Genomic DNA, 22,194 nt, shown 5'->3' with positions numbered 1-22,194 from the left:
GGGCTAGATTTCTCCCGAAATAATGGACCAATTGTCTTCAGTGTTGATAATTTTGGACGAGCAATTATTGGTCAGCAACCCATGAATCTTCCTCAGCCTACGGCTATTACCTAGACATTAGACTCCAACATCAAATGACCCTACATCAAATCACTTCCATCATTTGAGCATCGCATTGCCGCTTCATTATGAATACCACCACGACTCAATCGATAAAACACAAAAAGGAAGAAAGAAAAGCTATAAGTTAAATCCTTCAACCAACTATCACCAACGGCAAACATTATCACACACTAATTATTGCTAGAGTTCTTCATCCATTCTACCTTCATCAACCTCTCCTACCAAGTTTTGCAGCTGTTGAACCGATGATCTTACTGCCTCCAGAATTGCAATCAGAGACATACTGGACATACTCTACACGTGGAACCTTAAACAGAGTTGGTGGCTCCTTTGGAAGTATATAAACAGGGCACTCTAAAAGCTGGATATTTGAAGGGAGACGATCATTCAATCTTGAAATTGCGGGAATTTTTTTTTTTTTTAAAGTAACGTCAACTTCATGTTTTATATTTTTTTATTGGTTCAATTTTTTTCCCCCTCTCGCCTGGGGATTACCCAATGGGGTCACGCATCCAAGCCAACTAAATAGATATAACTCATTAAGCATGGTTTTGTCTCTCCCCATCTGCACTAACCAATGGGCCCACACTCCTGACTGCATATAATAAGCACATGTAATCATTACACTCAGCACCTAATCTATTTCTACAGTTCAATTAACACAATAACAAACCCCAATGTTTTGGCCTTTAAAATATTAAATTAATAAAGCTCTGTTGAAAAAACTATTTATCTACAGTGTCATAACATTGTATTCAACCTCATTTATAAATTATTTTCATTAATTATATTAATATCAATACAATAAAAATATGAGGGATGAAGATAAATAAATTTTAAATATAATTTTTAAGTAAAAATAAAAAAGTAAATTAATAATATAATATTATTTTTTTATTTTCTTCTTTTACTATTTAAGGGTAGTTTAAAAATTTTAAATTAAAATAAATAATTTTATTAATTAGTGATTTATAAAATATTAGGTTATATTTTTAGAAAAACAATTAATATATTGGGTTGAAGGAGTACTTTACAATATGAGTGGTGATTAGGTTCCGCGGATGAAAGTGATAGGAAGGAAAGAAGAAAGTGAGGGGAAGGAAAGAAGAAAGTGAGGGGAAGGAGGAAAGGAAGGAAGCGTCGGCTGATCTGATATTCATTGCTTTAATAGCAGAGATAAATTATGGTTTCAGTTTTCACCCAGACCACACCTGATCCAGATCACATCGCTACCAGGTAGGTACTACAGTCATTTTTTTTTCCTTGTCTCATTTCAGTTTCTAACTTATGAAGTCTAATGTATTTCTCTCACAATGAAATTCAGCTGTGATTTGCGCATACAATTTTTCTCAAAAATGGGTATGGATTGGATAGATCAATATCAATACTTGGCTATGTGAAACGTATTTCTAAATGCAACTCTCATTTTCTTGTTATTCACACAACACCCATCCCTTCTCTCATCTTTTACATATCTTCTTTTCACCTAAGATATGCATTAAAAAATGCATTAGAAAATGAATTAGAAAAATACATCAACTTCATTCCATCATTCGATGACGCAGTTCGCAAAGTTTCAAATATTATGGGATTTCACAAATAGGACTCCGCTTTTGTCTGTTTACAAAATCTGGATCTACCGCCTATCGACCTGGCCCATTTCTCTGCACAAACTATCGGATCCATTGATCGGTAGGAAAACAAAGAGATGGGCTGTCTCCCCGGACGATTAGTAGCAGATTCTTCAAGTTATATGTTTTTTCCACCAAAATATTCTAATTTTATTTTCTAAGCCCTGTTTTGATAGGTTTTTATGTATTTCAGAGAGTAGTATAGTTTTATGTTATTATTTTCACATGCTCCTTCTATATATATATAGTATTATTATTGTTTATGAAGAAAGACATAATTTTAGCTATATTTCTTACCTGAATAATTTAGCTAGTCAAACGAAGATAAATGACGGTGCAAGAACAAAAAGGTACTATACATGGTTGAAAAATGATTGTTAAAAAATAGTATTTTTTTTCCAAAAAAAAAAAAAAATACAATCAAACACGCCTTTAATTTCTATTAGGAAGAATGTTTAGCTTATTGCACATAAAATATTGATAAATTCTCATGGTATACATTATTTCAAATATTCAATTATACTTGTTTACGCACGAGTCTTTCAACTCATGTTTTATTTTGTTGTAAAAGGTCAAAAAAAAAAACTCACTTTTTGTTTTAATTCTGCTATGTGACTTTTCCTCCTCCTCTCATGGAGGAAATACTGGCTATCTGGAATTCCCATGGAAGAAATGAATTCAACGAATAGCAAGCCTCGTGTTCACACCAAAACGGAGCTACTTAATTTATCAACGTTAACAATGGTGGAGAGCTTTGCCAAAATAGACAAAAAGGATTTTCCCAAAAGGAAGGAATGGAAACATATGGGAAAGCAGAGACGTTTGATTTTCCCAAAACAGAAGAAGTGGAGCCCATTATTTTCTGTGATGTTCCCACGATAGAAGAGTCGGCGCTATTTGGGAAGACAGGGTCACTGTATTCTTCCACAGTCACAAGTGGAGAGTCATTTGATTTTCTCAAAGCCAAAACAGTGAAGCTCTTTGGTCAAGCACCAATTGGCTCGACGTCTAGAGATGAGGAGAGGAAGAATCTGATGCTGCAATTAAGCCGGACAAGAGATTTTATCAGGCTTTTACTAAATTATCCCATGAGGACGGTGCATGATGGCAAACTCAAGGCTTGGGTTCGCGAAGCTTCACGTGGAAGACATTCGCTCCAAGATTTGAATCGCCTGCTGGTCAAAAGCCCCTTAAATGCTTCCAATGCCTTTTACCAAGAGACATATTAGCGGGGGTTGAAGGAGGTTGGCGTCCCATGTATGAAGGTTATACTTCGGAGACGAAGACATTCTCAGTTTTGCTGTGGATCTTGCTGTGGATCAACTGATTCAAACTTTACTGTCTAAGGATGATCATGTACGTAACATTCATCAGGTCTTGTTTTCTTCTGGAGATGCGGCTGGAAAAAGACTGGTTATGGAAAAGGTAAAATCAGTCTTGAAAGACAAGGAAATTATGCTTCGTCTTCATGAAACCTTCAGTAAGGTCTTACTTATCGACGCCTCAAATTACCTAATTCAGGCAGAGGTCCGTGTTCGACAACAGATAGCTCAACAACTTCATCTTCCAGTGAAAGAAGGCAATGATGATTCGCTTATAACAAGTATTGAAAAAGAGATGTCGAAAAACAACACTTAGTGCTTTTGGTTGGCGGAGAAGCCGTAGAGCCTTTTGATCCACGGAAAGTTGGTTTTCCCGAAGAACTTGCGGAGTAGTGGTGTGCATTACCACTGAATCTTCGAAGCTGGCTAATGGTGAATTAACAGAGGCAACAGATCTGAATATCAACACAATGGATCACTTTTTGGCATGGGAAGTTTTCTGTCGAAATGTCGGCATTATGTTTATACAGTCCTCTTTTCTAAGAAAAAGGCTCTGCGTATAGTTAAAGAATGCGGTGGTAATCTTCTTGCCACTGCCATTGTAGCAAAGTCATTGAGGAATGCAACTAATGTTAGGCATTGGGAACATGCTTTGGACAAGTTGTGTTCGCTCCATCCTTCCTACAACATTAGTAGGTTTCTTGGCCAGAGCAGCATCATGGTTAAAGCATTCATAACTTCATCTGGCATGATTTAAGCAAGACAAAAAATATTGTCTTACATCATGTTTATTCATTCCTAAAATAAAATTGGGAAGCTTGAAAATGAATTGATCAATGATTGGATTTCTTATCAATTAGTGGTTGCGGGAGAAGCAGAGCATAATTTGAGAGAGCTTGTTGACTGTCTTGCCTTGTTGCAATTGGAGGAAAGCAAGTCCAGGTATATTCAAATTCCACAAGACATATATGCTATTTTGCAATCATTGAACACTCAAAACCCTTTGTTCATGAAGAAATCTGAGTTAGGGTTGGTTGAACCACCAAATAGTAAGTTATGGCATAGTTCCATATATATTGATTTGGCAGACAATAAGCTATCTGAGTTACCTTGGTCCTTGAATTGCCTTGAACTGAAAGTGTTAAAGTTGCACAACAATGCTGACTTGACAAAGATTCCACCCCTTTTCTTCTTCAAAATGCCTCTACTTTGCATCTTGGATTTGTCCTACACTAGTGTGAGAGAATTACCCAACTCCTTTTTTGAGTTGGAGCAACTTAGAGAACTCTATATGAAAGGCTGTGAACGCTTCATGAAACTATCCTCAGAGGTTGGAAAATTGAAGAACCTTGAGAAGCTTGATCTTGACAAGACTCAGATCATACATCTCCAAAAGAGATCCGAGAGTTGACCTATCTCCAAAGTTTGACTCTTTGTTTTTATGAGTACCGTGGCAAGAAAAGCATGCAATATGCAAGTTCAACAATTATTCCTTCTGGGGTGATTTCAAACCTTAAAGGGTTAAAACATTTAAGCATTGATGTGAACCCTGATGATGAGCGATGGGAAGAGAACTTACGTGTCATTCTACCAGAAGTCTTGGTATTAAAATTCTTACAAACTGTTAGTTTGTTCATTCCAAAAGTGGAACTTCTCTGTTTCATACCTTCTCACATTTTCAAGCTTGATTTTAGATTTGTTGTTGGACGACATATGTCACGAATCATATCGGGCGCACTGCCAACAGCCGAAGAAAGATTTAAACAAAGTGAGTGCAGCTTAAAGTTTGTGAAAGGTGTTGACGTCCCCTATGAAACAAGTGCTATTAGACATAGCAAAGCTTTTTTTTAGACCGTCACATGTCCATCAAGGATTTATCAATGTTTGGTACGATGAATTTAGAACAATTGCAGGTGTGTATCTTGGCTGAATGCAAGGAGATGCGAACAATTGTTGATGCAAGACGCTCAAGGATTAAGGATATATTTCCTCATTTGCTAATGTTGAGTGTATCATACATGAAGAATCTAAGAAGCGTTTGTGAAGGACCAGTTGATTCTAGTCACAGTTTTGGTATGTTGAATACCTTAGCATTGCACAATTGTCCCAAGTTAACAACTGTTTTCACCTTGGATTTTCTCTGCGGAACCTTTCACTCTTGAAGGTGCTAGTAATTAAAGATTGTCCAAAAATAAGTGCTTTAATATCTTGTGGAAAATCCAAACTCAAAGAAGGTACTTTCCTTCCTAAATTGAGAACAATGACACTTCTCCATCTTCCTGCATTGATCAGTATTTCCAATGGATTATGCATGGGTCCAAGTTTAGAAAAGATTGGAATTTATGATTGCCCGAAGCTTCATAGCCTTCCAAAAATGTTACTGTCAGTTCAAAATTTGAAAGTCATTAAGGGAGCAACCAAGTGGTGGGAGGCATTGGCATGGAACAAAGAAGAATGGGGAATAAAGGGTCGGCCATATATGTTCGATTCCATCTTTTCTCCAATTGATGAACAGGCTGACATTATGAGCCAATTGGACACGGATGGTGATCAGACCGTGAAAACATGGAAAAAGGTATCTCCATCTTTTGAAGATGGACATAGTTGGAGGAAATATGACCAGAGAGTCAATATCAATTCCCTATTTCCAAGGTACCTCCCATTTCAATTATCCACGAATTCCATACTTTACTTTGCAGCTGTATATGCCTCTTTTTCAAGGTAAACTATATACATATGCCTCTTTCGGTTTATGCTAATTGCTACATGCATGTGGTCTATCCGCAGAGAATATTTCAGATGCACACATAAATACCGTCAAGGTTGTCAAGCTATCAAACAGGTGCAGGGAATTGATGAGAAGCCTTACCTTTACAGTATCACCTATATTGGTGGTCATACTTGCACACAAGCCTCCAATGTAACAGATTCCTCCATGATTAATCAGGCTGACTTAACGAATCAATTTGGAGATGATATCGATGACAATCCAGGTAAATCTATGAGTAGTTAATTTTATACTCCCTCCAATTCTATTTATAAGATGGAGAAAGAAGTTTTTTTTCCCCTTATTTATTAGTTATCATAAATTTTTAACCCTAATTTGTTGGAGTTTTTGTGTCTGTGTCAAAAGAAATCTTACATTGCTCTCAAATTTGAGGAAGTCATAGAGCCTGCTTCTTTTAGTTTATTTTATTAAAAAAATCACTTATTTTTTGGGGAAAAAAAAACTTATGTTGTGAGTAGCGAAATATGTTTCTTTTCTAAAATTGAGATGATTTTTGGATGTTTTATTGTACATTTTCATTTAGTTTAATCAGAATCCGAATCCTCTGAAGTACTATTTTGAATGCAATTTATTAGTTACTCTACCTTTATCTTTCTGTATGTGCAAGATAAGGTTTGTATTGACCGTAAAGTTCGAATTATCCTTTGCGTAAAAAATCATTTAATCTAGAGTTCCCAAATTCATGGAAATCATCAATTCAAAGTGGTGGCTTGGTCCCTCCACATGGAGCCTGTTGTTTTCAGCCTTATGACGTCAATCGATGCCCGGAAGTAGGCCCAACGGGCCTCGTGATTATCGAGCCGTGAAACTACAATTGGGAAGAGAGTGGACGAGCAATGGTGGGATGAAGACCGAGGGAATAACTCACTGAAAATGCAATGTTTGAGGAAAAAGGAGAAACGAAACTTCAATAATTAATTTGTGTGTGATGCGTCAAAAGAAGCCTTACAACCCGCTCCAAGTCTCCAGACGATGGATACAGTTGGAGGAAATTTGGCCAGAAGGACACTCTTGGAGCCAAATTTCCAAGGTGCCTCTACTTCTAATTCTCCGAGAATCGTAATTTATTTCCCAATCAGATATTTTGGCTGATGCTGCAAAGTGTTTTATGCACAGAGGATACTACAGATGCACTCACAAGGGTTGCCTAGCTGACAAAGAGGTGCAGAGAGATGACGAGGAGCCTAGCCTTTACAATATCACCTATCGTGGCCGTCACACTTGCAGACAAACCTCTAGTGCAACAAATTCCTCCATCAATAATGAGGCTGACTTAATGACTCAATCTAGGGTAGATGATGATGATCTAGTGGGAGGATCTTTGGGGACCAAAAGCCAGTTACTGACATAAGCAGCAGGTATGTATGCATAACTGAATTCCACGTATATATCTCTGTTTTAGTGTTCATCTATAAGATTATACAAAATTGTGTGTATCCATACAGGCGAAGTGACGGTCGCATAGTAGCTTCCCGTGTAACAAATTCTACTCCAAGTTTCAGTGGAAATCAGAGGGGCAAGTCAGCCTCCGATTCAGATCTAGAGTTTCTTCAATGGGCTTATCTAGACTTAAGTTTTGACACAGCACAACTATCCAGTTTTGTGGAATTTGATGACGACTTCCTTGTCGACAACACCGAGTGTTGAGCTGATTATGCTGACATCTAAAAATTGTTTGAAAAGATGCATTCATATTGTCCTCTCTATATTTTTAAATTTCTCATAAGACCACCCTTGCTATGATTCTCGTTTGAAAAATTAAATCTTTTGTAAACGATGCAAAATTGAGACTTGTCTCCACTATCCACGGCCATTCCTCTTCATTTCCTATTCACTGTTCTAAATAAAATTTAAACCGTCCAGATTTGGTGCAGATTAAATTTGAATAATTCAAATTTAAAATTTAAAATTTTTATTTTTATTTATAATTTTTGGATTCTTCAAATTAAATTTGAACTGTTTTGATAAAATAAATTTATTAAAATCTTAATTTTAATTTTAATAAGTATAACATATAATATAAATAAAAAAATAAAAACTTTAAATTTGAATAATTCAAATTTAATTTATACCAAATTTGAACGGTTCAAATTTTATTTTAGGATAAGTGCAGGGTGTCTTCCTTCTTTTTTCTCTCTTTTTCCCCTCCATTTCCCTAATTTGACCGTTCAATTTGTGTGCTTTTATCTAACGTTCCATGGAGCCACCAGCCATTCAATATTTATTCAATATTCTGTCTTTTTCCTAGTTAATTTATTTTTTTGGCCGATTTTGCCTAGTTAATTTACTCTCAACTAGTTTTGGAACTTTTTATTAAAATAAACACGACATTATTAGTTAAAATAAATGCTATTATATTTTTTCAAATTACTTAAACTAAAATTTTATTCTTGTGTTTTAAATTGAAACTAGATATATTTCCGTGCGATGCATGGGATCTTTTAATATTTAACAGATAAAAATAAATAAAAATATTTAGTATATTAATAATTTATTATTTTATGTAGATTAAAATTAAATAAAACTTATTTTATTTTAAAATTTTTCGTACACATGCATATTAAAAATATAAATAATAATTTGATATATATTATGAATTTAATCATTAAATACTTTTTATCTTTATCATAATATTTATAAATAAAGAAATATTAAAAATGAAAAATATTATTTCGGTGAGGCAAAAGTAAAAACAGTTTGAGTAAAAAAATATTAAAATTTTTAAAACTGTCTTGGTGAGTAAAATCAACTTTGACGCTTTTCAGAATTTTGAATCAACGTTGCTGTGTCTCTGAGTAAAAATTATTGAAATAACATATACGAACACACACATTTTGATGGAAACAAATATTTAAATACTGTATAAACAAATATGGGATAAAGATTATTTTTCTCCATGTTTCTGTGTTTTTTTTTTTTGTGCGGATGTGCTAGAGGAACATGACTTTAAAAGGTGAGATGTTCCCAACTTTTAAAATTAAATGGTAATTTTTCAAGATCTTTTACTATAATTTTATAAAATATAAGTGTTTAAAATTAAAGGGAATGAAGGAATAAAAATAAAGAAAGATGTGAGACTGGCATGGTAAGAGAAGACATGATATTGACAATGATAAAAAAAAATTATAAAAAATAAAAGATGGAAAACTAAAAAAAAAAGCATAGGAGCACTATTTCTGCTGTTCTATCAAGAGATGGCACTCTATTGGTTGCTGGAGAATTTCAATGCTATTTATTGAATGCATGTTGTGCTAAAGGTATTGCATTAAATTTGCTTAAAGATAAAAGTAGTCGTGTTGAGCAAAGTAAAAGATAATACAGAGTCAAGGTTTTTGCACTGGACAAGCAGATTTTAGTGTTGAGTTGTTAAAAGATGTCTATAGAGATTATATGTAGTTTATAGAGTTGAAAAGGTTCATATGTGTGTGGTACTTCCTTTTTATAGGCACAAAGTAACAATTTTTTCACGGTTTCATGCTTTTTTAGGGCCACTAGCTATAGTTTTTTCATATGTCTTCACTTTTGTCCCTTTGTCGAAATGATGCATTCTTGACTAAATCTTTTTATAACTTTCTTCTGGAAAAACTTGGTAAATTTAGGCCAAAATTACTATTTTTATTATAAATAGTTGGGTTTGGGCAAAAATCATATTTTGACCCAAACACTCCCTAAACTTCTTTTAGAAAATGTTGGGTAAGGGCAATATTTTCCTAAATATTTTTTTAAGAGCAAAATCATTCTTTGGTCCATGCCAGAGGGTCGAAATGAGTCAGAATATATACATTGTTGTCGTTGTACGGGAGCCTCACAACTATTGTATGTTAATATATAACAGGGATCAAATGAATAATTTTGTTTTAAAATAAAGTTTGACATAAACGAGAGATCTTCCATCAAGATATAACATATTAATAGAATGTTTTAACATAAACTCTTCGCTTGGGATTTTTTCATTGAAGAACTTGGTACAAGATTTTTTTGGGCGGGATACTGATTTCTTTCTTGGACAGAGTGGGTGGGATGTTAATTAAGGAAGCATGCTTCCTTAATAATGAAAATATTATCATCTAAGGGTGGATTTGATTAATATTATCGTAGGGAAATAGCGATTCGCTGATGATCAAACAAATTATACCATGGGGATTGGCGCGCTTTCAAACAAACCAACAGAGACTAGGAATTTGGCCCTTGTTCTCATAATAAGTTATCCTATGTAGTAAGGGATTTGACTAACGATGGGAGTTCTAATGAAGTTATTGGTAGGAAAACACAACAAATCATATTTGGAGTCTGATGGAGAGTGGTTTGTCATCCTACACTGAGTCACTTGGTTTTCCCCCATTGTTCAGAAAGCAGAAGACTTTGAAGTTAGACAGAATAAGAGATTTTGTCAGCCTCTGGCTGAGTTACCCTATGAGATCAGTGCATGAAAGCAAACTTAAGACTTGGATTCATCGACTTTCAAATGCTCATGATTCAATAGAAGAAAAGTATAGTCTAATCCAGGAGGACCCGCTTCATTATTTGGAAGGACTTATGCCAATTGAAATGATGATGGAGAATGAGATAGAAGCAGGCACGATACCAGATGCTATGCCCAGTTTAGCCACTGATCTTGCTGTTGATCAACTAGCTCAAACCTTACTTTCTGGGGATGAACATGTGCGCAACATTCACCATGTCATGATTTCTACCAGAAATAATGCTGAACAAAGAGAAATATGGAAAAATTAATCTTTTTTAATCTTTCAACTTTTAACCCACTTGTAACTCAATCCTTTAGTTGACTCGCTATGATTTAGTCTGTCAATTTTTGACTCATTTATAACTCAATTTTTTATTTTCAACTTTTTTAAGAAGTTCCTTATCAAATAAAAAGGATCAAAGAAATGCTTATATCTTGCTCTAAAATACCCTTTTCTTACTCTTTGATGTAGGATTAAGTTAACATAAGAAAAGAGAACTAACAAAAGTTGAGAAACTGAGTTGTAACAAATTATAGTTGAAAAATTTAGTCATAAATGAGTTAAAAGTTGAAAGATCAAAAGATTAATTTTCTCAAAAAATATTCAACAAAATGAAAGTGGTTTTCAAAGATATGGAGAATATGCATCCTTTTAATGAAATCTTTCATGGGGTCTTGTGAGTTGATGTGTCGATGTATCCAAGCCAAGTTAAAGTAGAGGTACTTGTTGAACAACGAATTCGTCTGCAGCTTTAGCTTCTAAAGTTTAGTCAGTTATCTCCAAAAGATTATCAACAAGATGTTTAGTGCTTCTGTCGGATCATGCTGAGAAAACTATAGATCTAAGGAAAGTGAATTTGCTTGCATGTTTATATGAGGCAGTAATGGTGTTCATTACCATTAAAACTCAAAAGCAAGCGAATGATGAAAAGACAATGGCAATACATCTAACAATCAATACAAAGGATCATTTGTTGCCATGGAAAGTATTTCGTTAGAATGTAGACAATATACTTGTTTTTACGTCTAGTGCCATCTAAAAAAAATTGCTGTGCATATAGTTCTAGAATGTGGTAGCCATCTTTTGGCTTTTGTCCTAGTGGCAAAGTCATTGAAGAATGTGACAAATGTCAAACTCGAGGAGCTTACACTGAACAAATTGAGCTGCCTTGAACCTTTTTACAATTTGAATATGTTTCAGGGTGTAAGCAAAATTATGGTTACTGCATTCATAAATTTCATCTGGAATGATGTGAATCAAACACTAAAGAATTGCCTCATGAGCTGCCTTTTCATTCCTGATATCAGAACCAGGAAGTTTTCCAATGAATTATTGGATCATTAGATTTTTTATCAATTAGCGAATGGTTGTAAAGCATTTCTGAGTGATCACAGTTCCCAAGCTGGAGTAGATCAAGAAAAGACAGAAGCAATTTTGGGTCTGTCGAAGAACATCGACTAATTAAAGAAGATAAAATAATTAAGGGTAACTCTAGAATTTTGGAGAAGCAAGCAATAGCGGTGAACTAAGAAAGTGCTAGAATAAGTGAAAGACTGAAAGTTTAGATTTGCTCAAAATTCTGCTCGTACATAGTCAAGGATTGTGAAGTAGATTGGTCAGGGACTAAATCAACTTGGTATAAGTGCAGGGCACTACCAAAGCCATCAATCCAAATGTGATGTTGAATGCTTGTTTAGTAGAGAGGCTAAACAATTAGAATTATCAAGTATAGAGTACAATGGTCGAATTTTACCTCGAAGGTCAAAATCTTTAAGATCTTATTGACGGAGATGATGCTACACCCCCAACAAATTCAAGTGAATTGAAGAAGTGGCAGGTAAGGGCTAAGAAAGCTATTTACATATTAGCTGTTATTGTTGAGCCACAGTTTCTTAGTTATGTCAAAGGTGAAGACACCAAAGGAAGCATGGGATACATTGGCCCCACTATTTGCAAGAGCAAATGATGTGAAGTTGCAGTTGTTGGAGAATGAGCTTGCCTTGATTCGACAAAATAATATGCAGGTAAGTGAGTATTTTTCAAAACTTAAATCTATTTGTAATGAGATTTCAAAGTTAGATCCAAGATCACTGACACAAAGATGAGGAAAATTATTATTATGGGGTTAAATCCAAAATATCATAGCCTTGTCACAACAGCAAAAGGTTGGTCTTAGAAACCAATTTTAGCTAAGTTGGAGAGTGTCCTAGCCAATCAAGAAGCTTTAGATGATCAAATGTCTAAAGTTCCTTTGAAAGATGATGAAAGAGCTCTCTTTAGTAAAAACAAATATCAATGAGAGGATTCTAACTCAAAGAAGGAAGGAGATGATAAAAGGCAATAAAATGATAGGCATAGAAAATGTTGCAACAGAAGCTCACATCAAGGGGGAGTTTGTTGAGATTGAGACAAGCTTAATGAAAGGAAAAATGGTTAGTGCTATAATTGTGGGAAGATAGGTCACTTTGCCCCGAGATTGTTGGCATAAAAGACATAAATAACAACTAAATCAAAACTAAACATATAAAAGTGATTATTTTTTTAAAAATAAAAAAACGAAATGAAGTTGCATGTAAGTTTACACTTATGAGTTAGGTTTAGCGGTCCAATTATTGAGCAAGCGCTCAAATATAGAATTAGAGGGAATGGATGCAAGTGCTGGGGTTGACTAGAGGTAGATGGGACGGGTCCTCTGATCTCTAGATCTCCACTCATCTGCCGGAGGCTTGGGCTTCATCAACTTAACAGGCAACATACACCTCATCTCATCGCTTCCTGCTAAAGCTACGTACCTCCTGGTATGTATGATTTCTTCCTCATCCATATTTCTTAAACAATGGATGTCATTTATATTTGACTTGCCCCTTCTCTATTTAGGCATGTGCATTAGATCTTCTCAATCAGTTCAGTTGGCATAAAAAAAGAAAAGAAAAGAAAAATCAACTGTTTAGATCTTACTTTTTAAGTGTTGTTTCATAAGATATGAGAATTCAGATTAAAAATATATATGAATTATGCATATCAAATACAGGCTTAAGAAATAAGAATTCTTTTAATTTGGTTAAATATGATGGCTATTTCGAGTAAATTTGTATCATTCAGCTGAACAACATAAAGTTATCACAAATTACTTATCTTCCATGAAAAATAAACATGTAGATCATTTAGATTTACAGGAAGGCGTTTATCTATTCTACTATAAATGAGAAGAACTTGCAGCTGAACTCTTACTTTGGATACATATCCAAAATCTCATATAAAAGATGAGGCAGGCATACTCATATTTTTTTAAATAATGATTTTAAAGTATGGAAAGTTTTTACTACATTTTGAAAGCTAAAAATGAATGAAAATTAAAGATTAAATACGCAGTATAAAGCTAGAAGATTTTTTTACCAAGAAAAAAACAAGAGATTAAAAGTATTTCAGCCGAAAGTTAATCTTTACTATTTGCTTTTATTGGATTGATTCCATTTAATGGTGTCAACTTGTCTTGACCGAAAATTTTAATATGTGCAGTCAAGGTCCAAAAAATAAATAAATAATATGTGCACTGAAGGTTCGAATAGTGATGATTGCGGAGGCTTGGTGATTTATTTACGGTATCAGTCACTAAATATTACTCAATGCTAATTGTCAATTGTATTAAAAATTATATCATACTATACTTAAAATATTGTATGTGGGAATCAATCCATAATCGATCTGGACATGTCAGAATTTTAGATGAAGACAAATAGAGAGGCTATCCAATGAATTGATTATGTTCGGATATAGTACTCTTGGATGACCCTAATTTTTTTCCTCCTTGTCATCGTTTTATTTTTGCAGGAAACATTTTCTTTTTGGAGATTCCATGGAGGGTAGCAATGAAGAAATGAAAAATAGTGATGGCAAAGCTCATGTTGTCACCAAAATGGAGCCATTTGTGAAAATGGAGAAAATAGAAAAAGGGGAAACATTTGATTTTCCCAAAGTTGAAAAAGTGGAGCCATTTGTGAAAGCAGAGCCACTCGACCTTCCCAAAATGGAAAACTCAGAGAGATTTGGGAAAACAGAGATGCTAGATTCTCCCAAAATAGAAACAAAAAATCTTTCTAAAGATTTTTCCAAAGCTAAAAATGTGAAGCTGTTTGGCCTCCCATTGGCTAGATCGACGTTTTGAGATGAGGAGAGAGAGAGTTTGATGCTGCAATTGAGCTGGATAAGAGATTTCATCAGGCTGTTGTTGAGCTATCCCATGAGAACGGTGCATGATAGCAAACTCAAGGCCTGGATTCGCAAAGCTTCAAATACGAAGAGGCATTCTCTCGAAGATTTGAACCACCTTCTCAGTCAAAATCCCCTTACGTGCTTCCAAGGCCTTTTACCATTCTACATATTGGAGAGCATGGAAAGAGGTTGGAGTCTACTGCTTAACAACAACGTGATACCAGAAGGCATTCTCACTTTATCTACGAATCTTGCTGTGGATCAACTGGTTCAAACTTTACTGTCTCAGGATGATCATACACTCGGCATTTACCATGTCTTGTTCTCTACTAGAGACGCAGTTGAAAAAAGACTTGTCACCGAAAAGATAGAATCAGTCTTGAACGACCAGAAGATTATGCATCGCCTTCATGAATCCTTCACTGGAGTCTTACTCATTAATGCCTTAGATTACTGAAGCTAGGCGGAGGTCCGTGTTCGACAACTGATAGCTTAACAACTTCATCTTCCGATGATAGATGGCATTGATCATTTGCTGATAACAAGTATCGAAAAAGAGATGTCAAGAAAAAAGTACTTAGCGCTTCTGGTGGATGGAGATGCCAAAGAGCCTTTAGATCCACGGAAAATGGGCTTTCCCAAAGAAGAACTTGCGGGAGTTGTGGTGTGCATTACCAAGAAATCTTCAAAGAAGGCTAATAGTGAGTTAACAATGGCACAAGATTTGAATATCAACACAGAGGATCACCTGTTGCCTTGGGAGGTTTTCTGTCGAAACATTGGCACTCCGATTTTAGAATCATCTTTTGCCAAGAGATTAATGGCCGTGCGTATAGTTGAAGAATGCGGTGGTCATCTTCTTGCCGGAGTCATTGTAGCAAAGTCACTGAGGAACGCAAATTATGTTGAAGATTGGGAACGTGCTCTGCACAAATTGTGTTCGCTCCATCCTTCCCACGACGTTGGCATGTTTCAAGACCAGAGCAGCGTCATGCTTAAAGCATTCATAAACTTCATCTGGCATGATTTAAGCAAGACGCAAAAGTATTGTCTTACATCATGTTTATTCATTTCTAAATTTGGGAAGCCTAAAGATGAGTTGATCTATGATTGGATTTCTTCTCGAATAATGGTTGCAGGAGAAGCAGATCATAATTTGAGAGAGTTTGTGGACCGTTTTGCCTTGTTGCGATTACAGGATAACAAGTCAAGGTATATTCAAATTCCACAAGACACATATGCCATCTTGCAAGTATTAAACACTCAGAATCCCTTGTTCATGACAAAATCTGAGTTCAGGTTGGTTGAACTACCAAATGGTGAGCTATGACATAGTGCTATATATATTGATTTGGTAGACAATAACTTGTCTGAGCTACCTTTGTCCCCGAATTGTCGTGAGCCCAAAGTGTTAAAGCTGCACGACAATGTTGCCTTGACAAAAATCCCACCCCTTTTCTTCTTCAAAATGCCCCTACTTTGCATCTTGGATTTGTCCTACTCTAGTGTGAGAGAATTACCGAACTCTTTTTTTGAGTTGGAGCAACTTAGAGAACCCTATATGAAAGGTTGTGAACGCTTCATGAAACTATCCTCAGAGGTTGGAAAATTGAAGAACCTTGAGAAGCTTGATCTTGACAAGACTCAGATCATACATCTCCCACAAGAGATCCGAGAGTTGACCAATCTCCAAAGTTTGATTCTTTGTTTTTATGAGTACTGTGGCAAGAAAAGCATGCAATATACGAGTTCAACAATTATTCCTTCTGGGGTAATTTCAAAACTTAGAGGGTTAAAACATTTAAGCATTGATGTGAACCCTGATGATGAGCGACGGCAAGAGAATTTGCAAGTCATTCTACCAGAAGTCTTGGTATTAGAGTGCTTGCAAACCGTTAATTTGTACATTCCAGAACTTGAACTGTTGAATCTCATCCCTGCTCGCATTTTTAAGCTTGATTTCAGATTCATTGTTGGCAAACACGTCACGGATCATTTCAAGCACACTACCCACAGTTGAAGAAAAATTTAAACAAAGTGAGCGTAGCATAAAGTTTGTGAAAGGTGTTGATGTCCCCTATGAAATAACAAGTGCTATTAGACATAGCAAAGCTTTGTTTTTAGACCGACATATGTCTATCAAGGATCTCTCAATGTTTGGCGGGATGAATATAGAGCAATTGCAAGTTTGTATATTGGTTGAATGCAAAGAGATGCGAGCGATTGTTGATGTAAGACACTCAAGTGTATTTGAGGATATATTTCCCCGTTTGTTGATGTTGAGTGTATCATACATGAAGAATCTGAGGAGCATTTGTGAAGGACGAGTTCATTCCAAGCACTGCTTTGGTATGTTGAAGACCTTAGAATTGCACAATTGTCCAAAGTTAACAACTATTTTCACCTTGGATTTTCTAGGCAACCTTTCACTGTTGAAGGTTCTTCTAGTCAAAGATTGTCCAAAAATAAGTGCTTTAATATCTTGCGGATCATTCGAACTGAGAGTTGGTACTTTCCTCCCTAAATTAAGAACAATGACACTTCTCCATCTTCCTGAACTGATCAGCATTTCCAGTAGATTGCACATAGGTCCAAGTTTGGAAAACATGGGAGTTTATGATTGCCCAAAACTTCAGACTCTTTCAAAAAAGGAATTGTCAAGTCACCATTTGAAAGTCATCAAAGGAGAAACCAAGTGGTGGGAGGCATTAACATGGAGTGAAGCAGAATGGGGAGTCGTTGGCCGGCCGTCTATTTTTGATTGCATCTTTTCTCCAATAGATAAACAGGTTGACATTATGAGTCAATTGGAGTTAGATGATAATATTGATGACATTCCAGGTAAATCTATCGATATATGGTTTCAATTTTATTTGTTGTTTATTGCTACTATGTGGGTCATAACCTCAATAAATTACTTCCTTAAATATATGATGAATTTCCAATAATCCACATGGCAATTGCTATGATTTACTATCTTTGTGAAATATCATGGCAATATGGGGGGACAGTGGACCAGCCATTGCAGTCTTCCACTGGCAAGATCTCTGAGGACATGGGCTGTATCAAAACAGGTGGGATAGTGTGTGAGCCACTACAGTCTTCTAGGGTCAAGGCCTTCAAGTATAGGAAGAGGTATATCCATGCATAACTATCTGCCATTTACCTTAGCTCGTAGGCTTATAACAAAGTAGTTGAATTTTCTAATACAATATATTATTGAAGGACCATGGAAATAAGGACAATAATATCTGAGACTTTTGAAGATGGGACTAGCTGGAGAAAATATGGCCAGAAAGAAATTCTTAATGCCAAATTTCCAAGGTGCAACCTATTTCAATTCTCCATGAATCATACAAATGTAGTCTACTTCACATCTATATATGACTTATTTTTGGTAAACTATATGGAAGCCTCTCTTGATTTATGCTACATGTGGAGCATACGCAGGAAGTATTTCAGATGCACTCACAAATTTGATGAGGGTTGTCAAGCTACCAAACAAGTGCAGAAAATTGACCAGAATACTTCCCTTTACCGTATCACTTATTTTGGCAATCACACTTGCACACAAGCCTCCAGCGTAACAGTTTCCTCGATGAATAATCAGGTTGATGTCATGACTCAATTCGGGGTAGATGATATTGACGACACTCCGGGTAAATCTGTTGATATTTTTTATTTTAATTTTATAGGTTCTTATTATATGTGTGCCATGACTTCATTCACTTCCTTAATTATGCTGATTTTATATTAACGACATGACAATTACCTTAATTAATTCATTGTTATTGTTAAATGCTATCACAACACGGGGGAATAGTGGATGAGCCATTACGACCTTCCAATGCCGAGGTCATCAAGGACAAAAAGCATTCTCCGACGAGGTGTGTGGGTGTAACTGTTTTTATTCTACTTACCTCGGCCTTTAAGCTTATAACAACGTAGTTCTTATTTTCTAATACCAATCCTTAAATTACAGAAGAGCCATGCCTAGATGGACATTGAAATCTAAGGATCTTGCCGATGGATACAGTTGGAGGAAATATGGCCAGAAAGACGTGCTTGGAGCCAAATTTCCAAGGTGCCTCCAATTCTCCAAGAATCATAATTTATTTCCCAATCAGATATTTTCGCTGATGCTACAAATGTTCTATACACAGAGGATATTACAGATGCTCTCGCAGAAATACGGAGGGTTGCCTAGCTACCAAAGTGTTGGAGAGAGATGACGAGGATCCTTCCCTTTTCAATATCACCTATCGTGGCCGTCACACTTGCAGACAAGCTTCTAGTGCAACAAATTCCTCCTTCAATAATCAGGCTGACTTAATGACTCAAACTGAGGTCGCTGATGATGATGATGATAATATTTACTATCATCCAGGTAATTCTTTATATCTATTTTTAATTTTAATTTATTTTGTTTTCTCCTGATTCCTTTACATCGTTGAAATCTACAGCGTTACGGCCTTCTAGCGGAAGGATATTTGCGGACCAAAAGCCAGTTACTGACATAAGCAGCGGGTATATATGCATATAACTGTATTCCATGTGTCTATGTTTAAATGTTAATCCATAAGATTATACAAAAATTGTGTATTTTTTTTTTTGGTGACAAAAATTATGTGTATTTATACAGGGAAAGTGACGCTCGCACACTAGCTTCCTGTGTAACAAATTCTACTCCCAGTTTCAGTGGAAATCAGTGGGGCAAGTCAGCCTCCGATTCAGATCTAGAGGCATTTCCTTTAATGGGCTTCTGGAATCTAGACTCAAGTCTTGACACAGAACAACTATCCGGTGTTGTGGAATTTGATGAAAACGTCTTTATCGACTTCACCAAGGGTTGAGCAGATTATGTTGACATCTAAAAATTTGTTTGAAAAGGTGCACCATATTGTCTTCTCTATTTTTAAATTCTCATTAGACCACCCTTGCTATGATTCTTGTTTGAAAAATCAAATCCCTTGTAAACGTTGCAAAATTGGGTGCTGGGTGTCTCCCTTCTCCCTCTCCTTTTCCCCTCCATTTCCCTGATCTGACCGTTCAATTTGTGTGCTTTCATCTAACGCTCCATAGAGCCACCAACCATTCAATATTGATTCAGTGTTTTGTCTTTTGTCTAGTTAATTTACTCTCAACTGGTTTTGGAACTTTTTATTAAATAAACACGGCATTATTAGTAAAAAAAATGCTATTATATTTTTTTAACTATTTAAATTAAAATTTTATTTTGCGTTTTAAATCAAAATTGCTATGAATTTAATAATTAAATATTTTATATTTTTATCATATTATTTATAAATAAAAATATTAAAAATGGAAAATATTATTTCGGTGAATAAAAATGTTTGAGGAAAAAACATTAAAATTTTAAAAACTGTCTTGTTGAGTAAAATCAACTTTGACGCTTTTCAGAATTTTGAATCAACGTTGTTTTGTCTCTTTGAGAAAAAATTATTAAAATAATATACACACATATTTTGATAGAAAAAATATTTAAATACTTTATAAATCAATAAGGGCTACAGACTATTTATCTCCCTGTTTTTTTTTTTTTTGGGTGCTGGCGTGCCAGAGGAACATGAGATTAAAGGGTGCGATATTCCCAACTTCCAAGATCAAAAGGTGACTTTCAGCAGTCTTTTATCACAATTTTTTTGAATACATGTCCTTAAAATAAAAGGAAATGAAGTAATATAGATGGAAAAACAAGTCATACTTGCATGGTCAGAGTAGACATAACATTGATAATAATAAAAGAGAAATTACAAAAAATAAAAGATGAAAAACTGAAAAGAAAATTGCAAGAGAGTTGTTATTATTGTTCTACTAGAAGCTAACACTTTACTAGTTGTTGAAAAACTTGATGCTATATGTTGAATGTGTGTCATGCTAAAGGTACTGTGTTGAATTTGTTTAAGAATAAAAGTAGTTATGTTAGGTGAAGTAAAAGATATCATAGGGTCAACAATTTTGTATTGGGTAAGTAGATTTTAGAGTTGAGTTATTGAAAAGATGTCTGTAAAAATTGTGTGTAGTTTGTTGGGTTGAAGAGGTTTGTATGTATGTGGTAGCTTCTCTTTTATAAATACAAAGTGACAGTTTTTTTATGGTTTCATTTTTTTTAAAGACACTAGTTATAATTTTTTCCATATTTCTCTACCTTTGTCTCATTGTTGAATTGATGCGTGCTTGATCAAGTCTTTCAATAACTTTCTCTTAGAAGACCTTGGTGAACTTAAGCCAAAATTACTTCTTTTAGACCAAACACTTTCTAAACTTCTTTTAAAAAGTGCTGCGTGCCTTACATTAAATACAAGAGTAATATTTTTCTAAATATTTTTTTTAAGAGTAAAATTGTCCTTTGGCTCGCGTTAGAGGGCTGAAATGGATTGGAATACGTTGTCACTGTGCGAGGGCCTCGTAACTATTTTCACCTCAATAAATGATAGAGAAAATGATAGTTTTATGATGAAAAGAAATTTGGCTCTTGAAAAAAATTGTACAGGGGGATATTGCCCCATGCAAGATGCTTAATGGTCCTCAGAAAAAGTTTTGGTGGAAAAATGGTCTTCAACCAACAAAAAAGAAAAAAAAAAATATATATATATATAATATTTTTATTCATAATAATAAAATAAAGATAAAAATATTTAATGATTAAACTCGGTAATTTTAATTTAAAACACAACAATAAGATTTTAATTTAAATAGTTTGAAAAAATATAATAGCATTTATTTTTACTAATAATGCCGTGTAAATTTTAATAAAAAAGTTTCAAAATCAGTTGAGAATAAATTGACTAGGAAATAGACAGAATATTGAATGAATATTAATGGCGGGTTCGCGCAATGGAGCGTCAAATAAAAGCAGACAAATTAAACGGTCAGATTAAAAAAAAAAGAAGGGAAAAGGAGATAAAAAAAGGAGACACCCCAAATTTATCTTCTATGAACTCTTCATTTGTTTCGTTGAAAGTTTTGACTGATGGATTTGGATTGAGGATCATTTCGATAATATTGATGTGATTTAGACCCTACGCACAGATGTATAGTTTTCTGGTTATATCCAAGTGTTTGGTGTATCATGTATGCATTCAAAGTTTTTTAGCAACAGAGAATGCTAGACGTTATCAATAATCATGACCCGTGTAAGTGCCAATTTCAGTTTTCTTTTGGCATTCATGGTTCCTTAATAATTTTTAAGTGTTATGGATTGTTTATAAAGAGGCACAATAAGCTTTCAATTTCATGAATATTAAGGCTAATAAAATGGAAAATATTAACAGAATAAGTGTCAACATCTATACTTTAAATTTTAAAGTAATCGTTAATAATATTTGGAGTTTTAAAAATTAATGCTGGTATTTGTTACAATACCAATAAAAGAAAGACACGATTGTCGTTTGACACCTAATCAATGATAAGAATTGATTATATTTAAATCATGCATGTGTTAGTTGTTTGAAAGGCTGGGATTAAATCTTGATGCTTTATTTACATAAATTGGTAGATGTTGCAATTTTCTATGGTATTATATTCAGTATATGCCAATTGATGGGAGACATTTTTCTATAAATTAAATATTTGTAATTTAGTGAATGTTATTTATAAATGGGGATTATATATGATTCCCTAGTTATGAT

The 22,194-nt window shown here is 34.7% G+C and overlaps 5 protein-coding genes across 5 annotated transcripts; all 5 read left to right on the top strand.

Annotated features, from left to right (window-relative positions):
- The first annotated feature begins 1,192 nt into the window (after positions 1 to 1,192).
- On the top strand, positions 1,193 to 5,145 carry LOC129286638 (disease resistance protein RPS2-like). Its single transcript, XM_054922605.1, has 3 exons — positions 1,193 to 1,359; positions 2,393 to 3,768; positions 3,937 to 5,145. Exons 2-3 carry the CDS (start codon positions 3,564 to 3,566, stop codon positions 4,485 to 4,487), a joined length of 756 nt encoding a protein of 251 aa, XP_054778580.1. The 5' UTR covers positions 1,193 to 1,359; positions 2,393 to 3,563; the 3' UTR covers positions 4,488 to 5,145.
- A 34-nt stretch (positions 5,146 to 5,179) lies between these two features.
- LOC129286639 (disease resistance protein RRS1-like) lies at positions 5,180 to 7,566 on the top strand. The gene is made up of 5 exons (XM_054922607.1): positions 5,180 to 5,728; positions 5,864 to 6,069; positions 6,534 to 6,894; positions 6,981 to 7,222; positions 7,310 to 7,566. The coding sequence occupies exons 1-3, from the start codon at positions 5,337 to 5,339 to the stop codon at positions 6,668 to 6,670; spliced, it is 735 nt and encodes a 244-aa protein (XP_054778582.1). The 5' UTR covers positions 5,180 to 5,336; the 3' UTR covers positions 6,671 to 6,894; positions 6,981 to 7,222; positions 7,310 to 7,566.
- LOC129285667 (probable WRKY transcription factor 30) lies at positions 6,837 to 7,511 on the top strand. Its single transcript, XM_054921435.1, has 3 exons — positions 6,837 to 6,894; positions 6,944 to 7,202; positions 7,310 to 7,511. Exons 1-3 carry the CDS (start codon positions 6,837 to 6,839, stop codon positions 7,509 to 7,511), a joined length of 519 nt encoding a protein of 172 aa, XP_054777410.1.
- Positions 7,567 to 15,053: 7,487 nt separating the features above from the next.
- LOC129285666 (probable disease resistance protein At1g15890) lies at positions 15,054 to 16,562 on the top strand. Its single transcript, XM_054921434.1, has 2 exons — positions 15,054 to 15,841; positions 16,049 to 16,562. The coding sequence occupies exons 1-2, from the start codon at positions 15,054 to 15,056 to the stop codon at positions 16,560 to 16,562; spliced, it is 1,302 nt and encodes a 433-aa protein (XP_054777409.1).
- Positions 16,563 to 16,666: 104 nt separating this feature from the next.
- On the top strand, positions 16,667 to 19,395 carry LOC129285665 (uncharacterized). The gene is made up of 8 exons (XM_054921432.1): positions 16,667 to 17,383; positions 17,554 to 17,677; positions 17,768 to 18,201; positions 18,366 to 18,429; positions 18,525 to 18,626; positions 18,706 to 18,929; positions 19,006 to 19,069; positions 19,185 to 19,395. The coding sequence occupies exons 1-8, from the start codon at positions 16,675 to 16,677 to the stop codon at positions 19,393 to 19,395; spliced, it is 1,932 nt and encodes a 643-aa protein (XP_054777407.1). The 5' UTR covers positions 16,667 to 16,674.
- The last annotated feature ends 2,799 nt before the right edge of the window (positions 19,396 to 22,194 follow it).

Source organism: Prosopis cineraria, unplaced genomic scaffold (genome assembly GCF_029017545.1).
Source record: "Prosopis cineraria cultivar Desert tree isolate PC_DT_omini unplaced genomic scaffold, ASM2901754v1 PC11, whole genome shotgun sequence".
Lineage (NCBI taxonomy): Eukaryota > Viridiplantae > Streptophyta > Magnoliopsida > Fabales > Fabaceae > Prosopis > Prosopis cineraria.
Note: the sequence above shows the minus strand (reverse complement) of the source record. Positions and strands in the feature narration are given on the sequence as shown.

What these genes read in the sequence shown, in the direction of transcription:
- LOC129286638 (XM_054922605.1), top strand. Translation starts at nt 3,564, where the DNA reads ATGGGAAGTTTTCTGTCGAAATGTCGGCATTATGTTTATACAGTCCTC. An exon ending in CCATCCTTCCTACAACATTA is followed by an intron (nt 3,769 to 3,936) that starts GTAGGTTTCTTG and finishes CTTATCAATTAG; the next exon opens with TGGTTGCGGGAGAAGCAGAG.
- LOC129285666 (XM_054921434.1), top strand. Translation starts at nt 15,054, where the DNA reads ATGATAGATGGCATTGATCATTTGCTGATAACAAGTATCGAAAAAGAG. An exon ending in ATGACAAAATCTGAGTTCAG is followed by an intron (nt 15,842 to 16,048) that starts GTTGGTTGAACT and finishes GTCCTACTCTAG; the next exon opens with TGTGAGAGAATTACCGAACT.
- LOC129285667 (XM_054921435.1), top strand. Translation starts at nt 6,837, where the DNA reads ATGGATACAGTTGGAGGAAATTTGGCCAGAAGGACACTCTTGGAGCCA. An exon ending in CTTGGAGCCAAATTTCCAAG is followed by an intron (nt 6,895 to 6,943) that starts GTGCCTCTACTT and finishes TTTCCCAATCAG; the next exon opens with ATATTTTGGCTGATGCTGCA. An exon ending in TCTTTGGGGACCAAAAGCCA is followed by an intron (nt 7,203 to 7,309) that starts GTTACTGACATA and finishes GTATCCATACAG; the next exon opens with GCGAAGTGACGGTCGCATAG.
- LOC129285665 (XM_054921432.1), top strand. Translation starts at nt 16,675, where the DNA reads ATGTCTATCAAGGATCTCTCAATGTTTGGCGGGATGAATATAGAGCAA. An exon ending in TGATATTGACGACACTCCGG is followed by an intron (nt 18,202 to 18,365) that starts GTAAATCTGTTG and finishes ACGGGGGAATAG; the next exon opens with TGGATGAGCCATTACGACCT. An exon ending in CTTGGAGCCAAATTTCCAAG is followed by an intron (nt 18,627 to 18,705) that starts GTGCCTCCAATT and finishes TTCTATACACAG; the next exon opens with AGGATATTACAGATGCTCTC.
- LOC129286639 (XM_054922607.1), top strand. Translation starts at nt 5,337, where the DNA reads ATGACACTTCTCCATCTTCCTGCATTGATCAGTATTTCCAATGGATTA. An exon ending in ATCAATTCCCTATTTCCAAG is followed by an intron (nt 5,729 to 5,863) that starts GTACCTCCCATT and finishes GTCTATCCGCAG; the next exon opens with AGAATATTTCAGATGCACAC. An exon ending in TGATATCGATGACAATCCAG is followed by an intron (nt 6,070 to 6,533) that starts GTAAATCTATGA and finishes CATTTAATCTAG; the next exon opens with AGTTCCCAAATTCATGGAAA.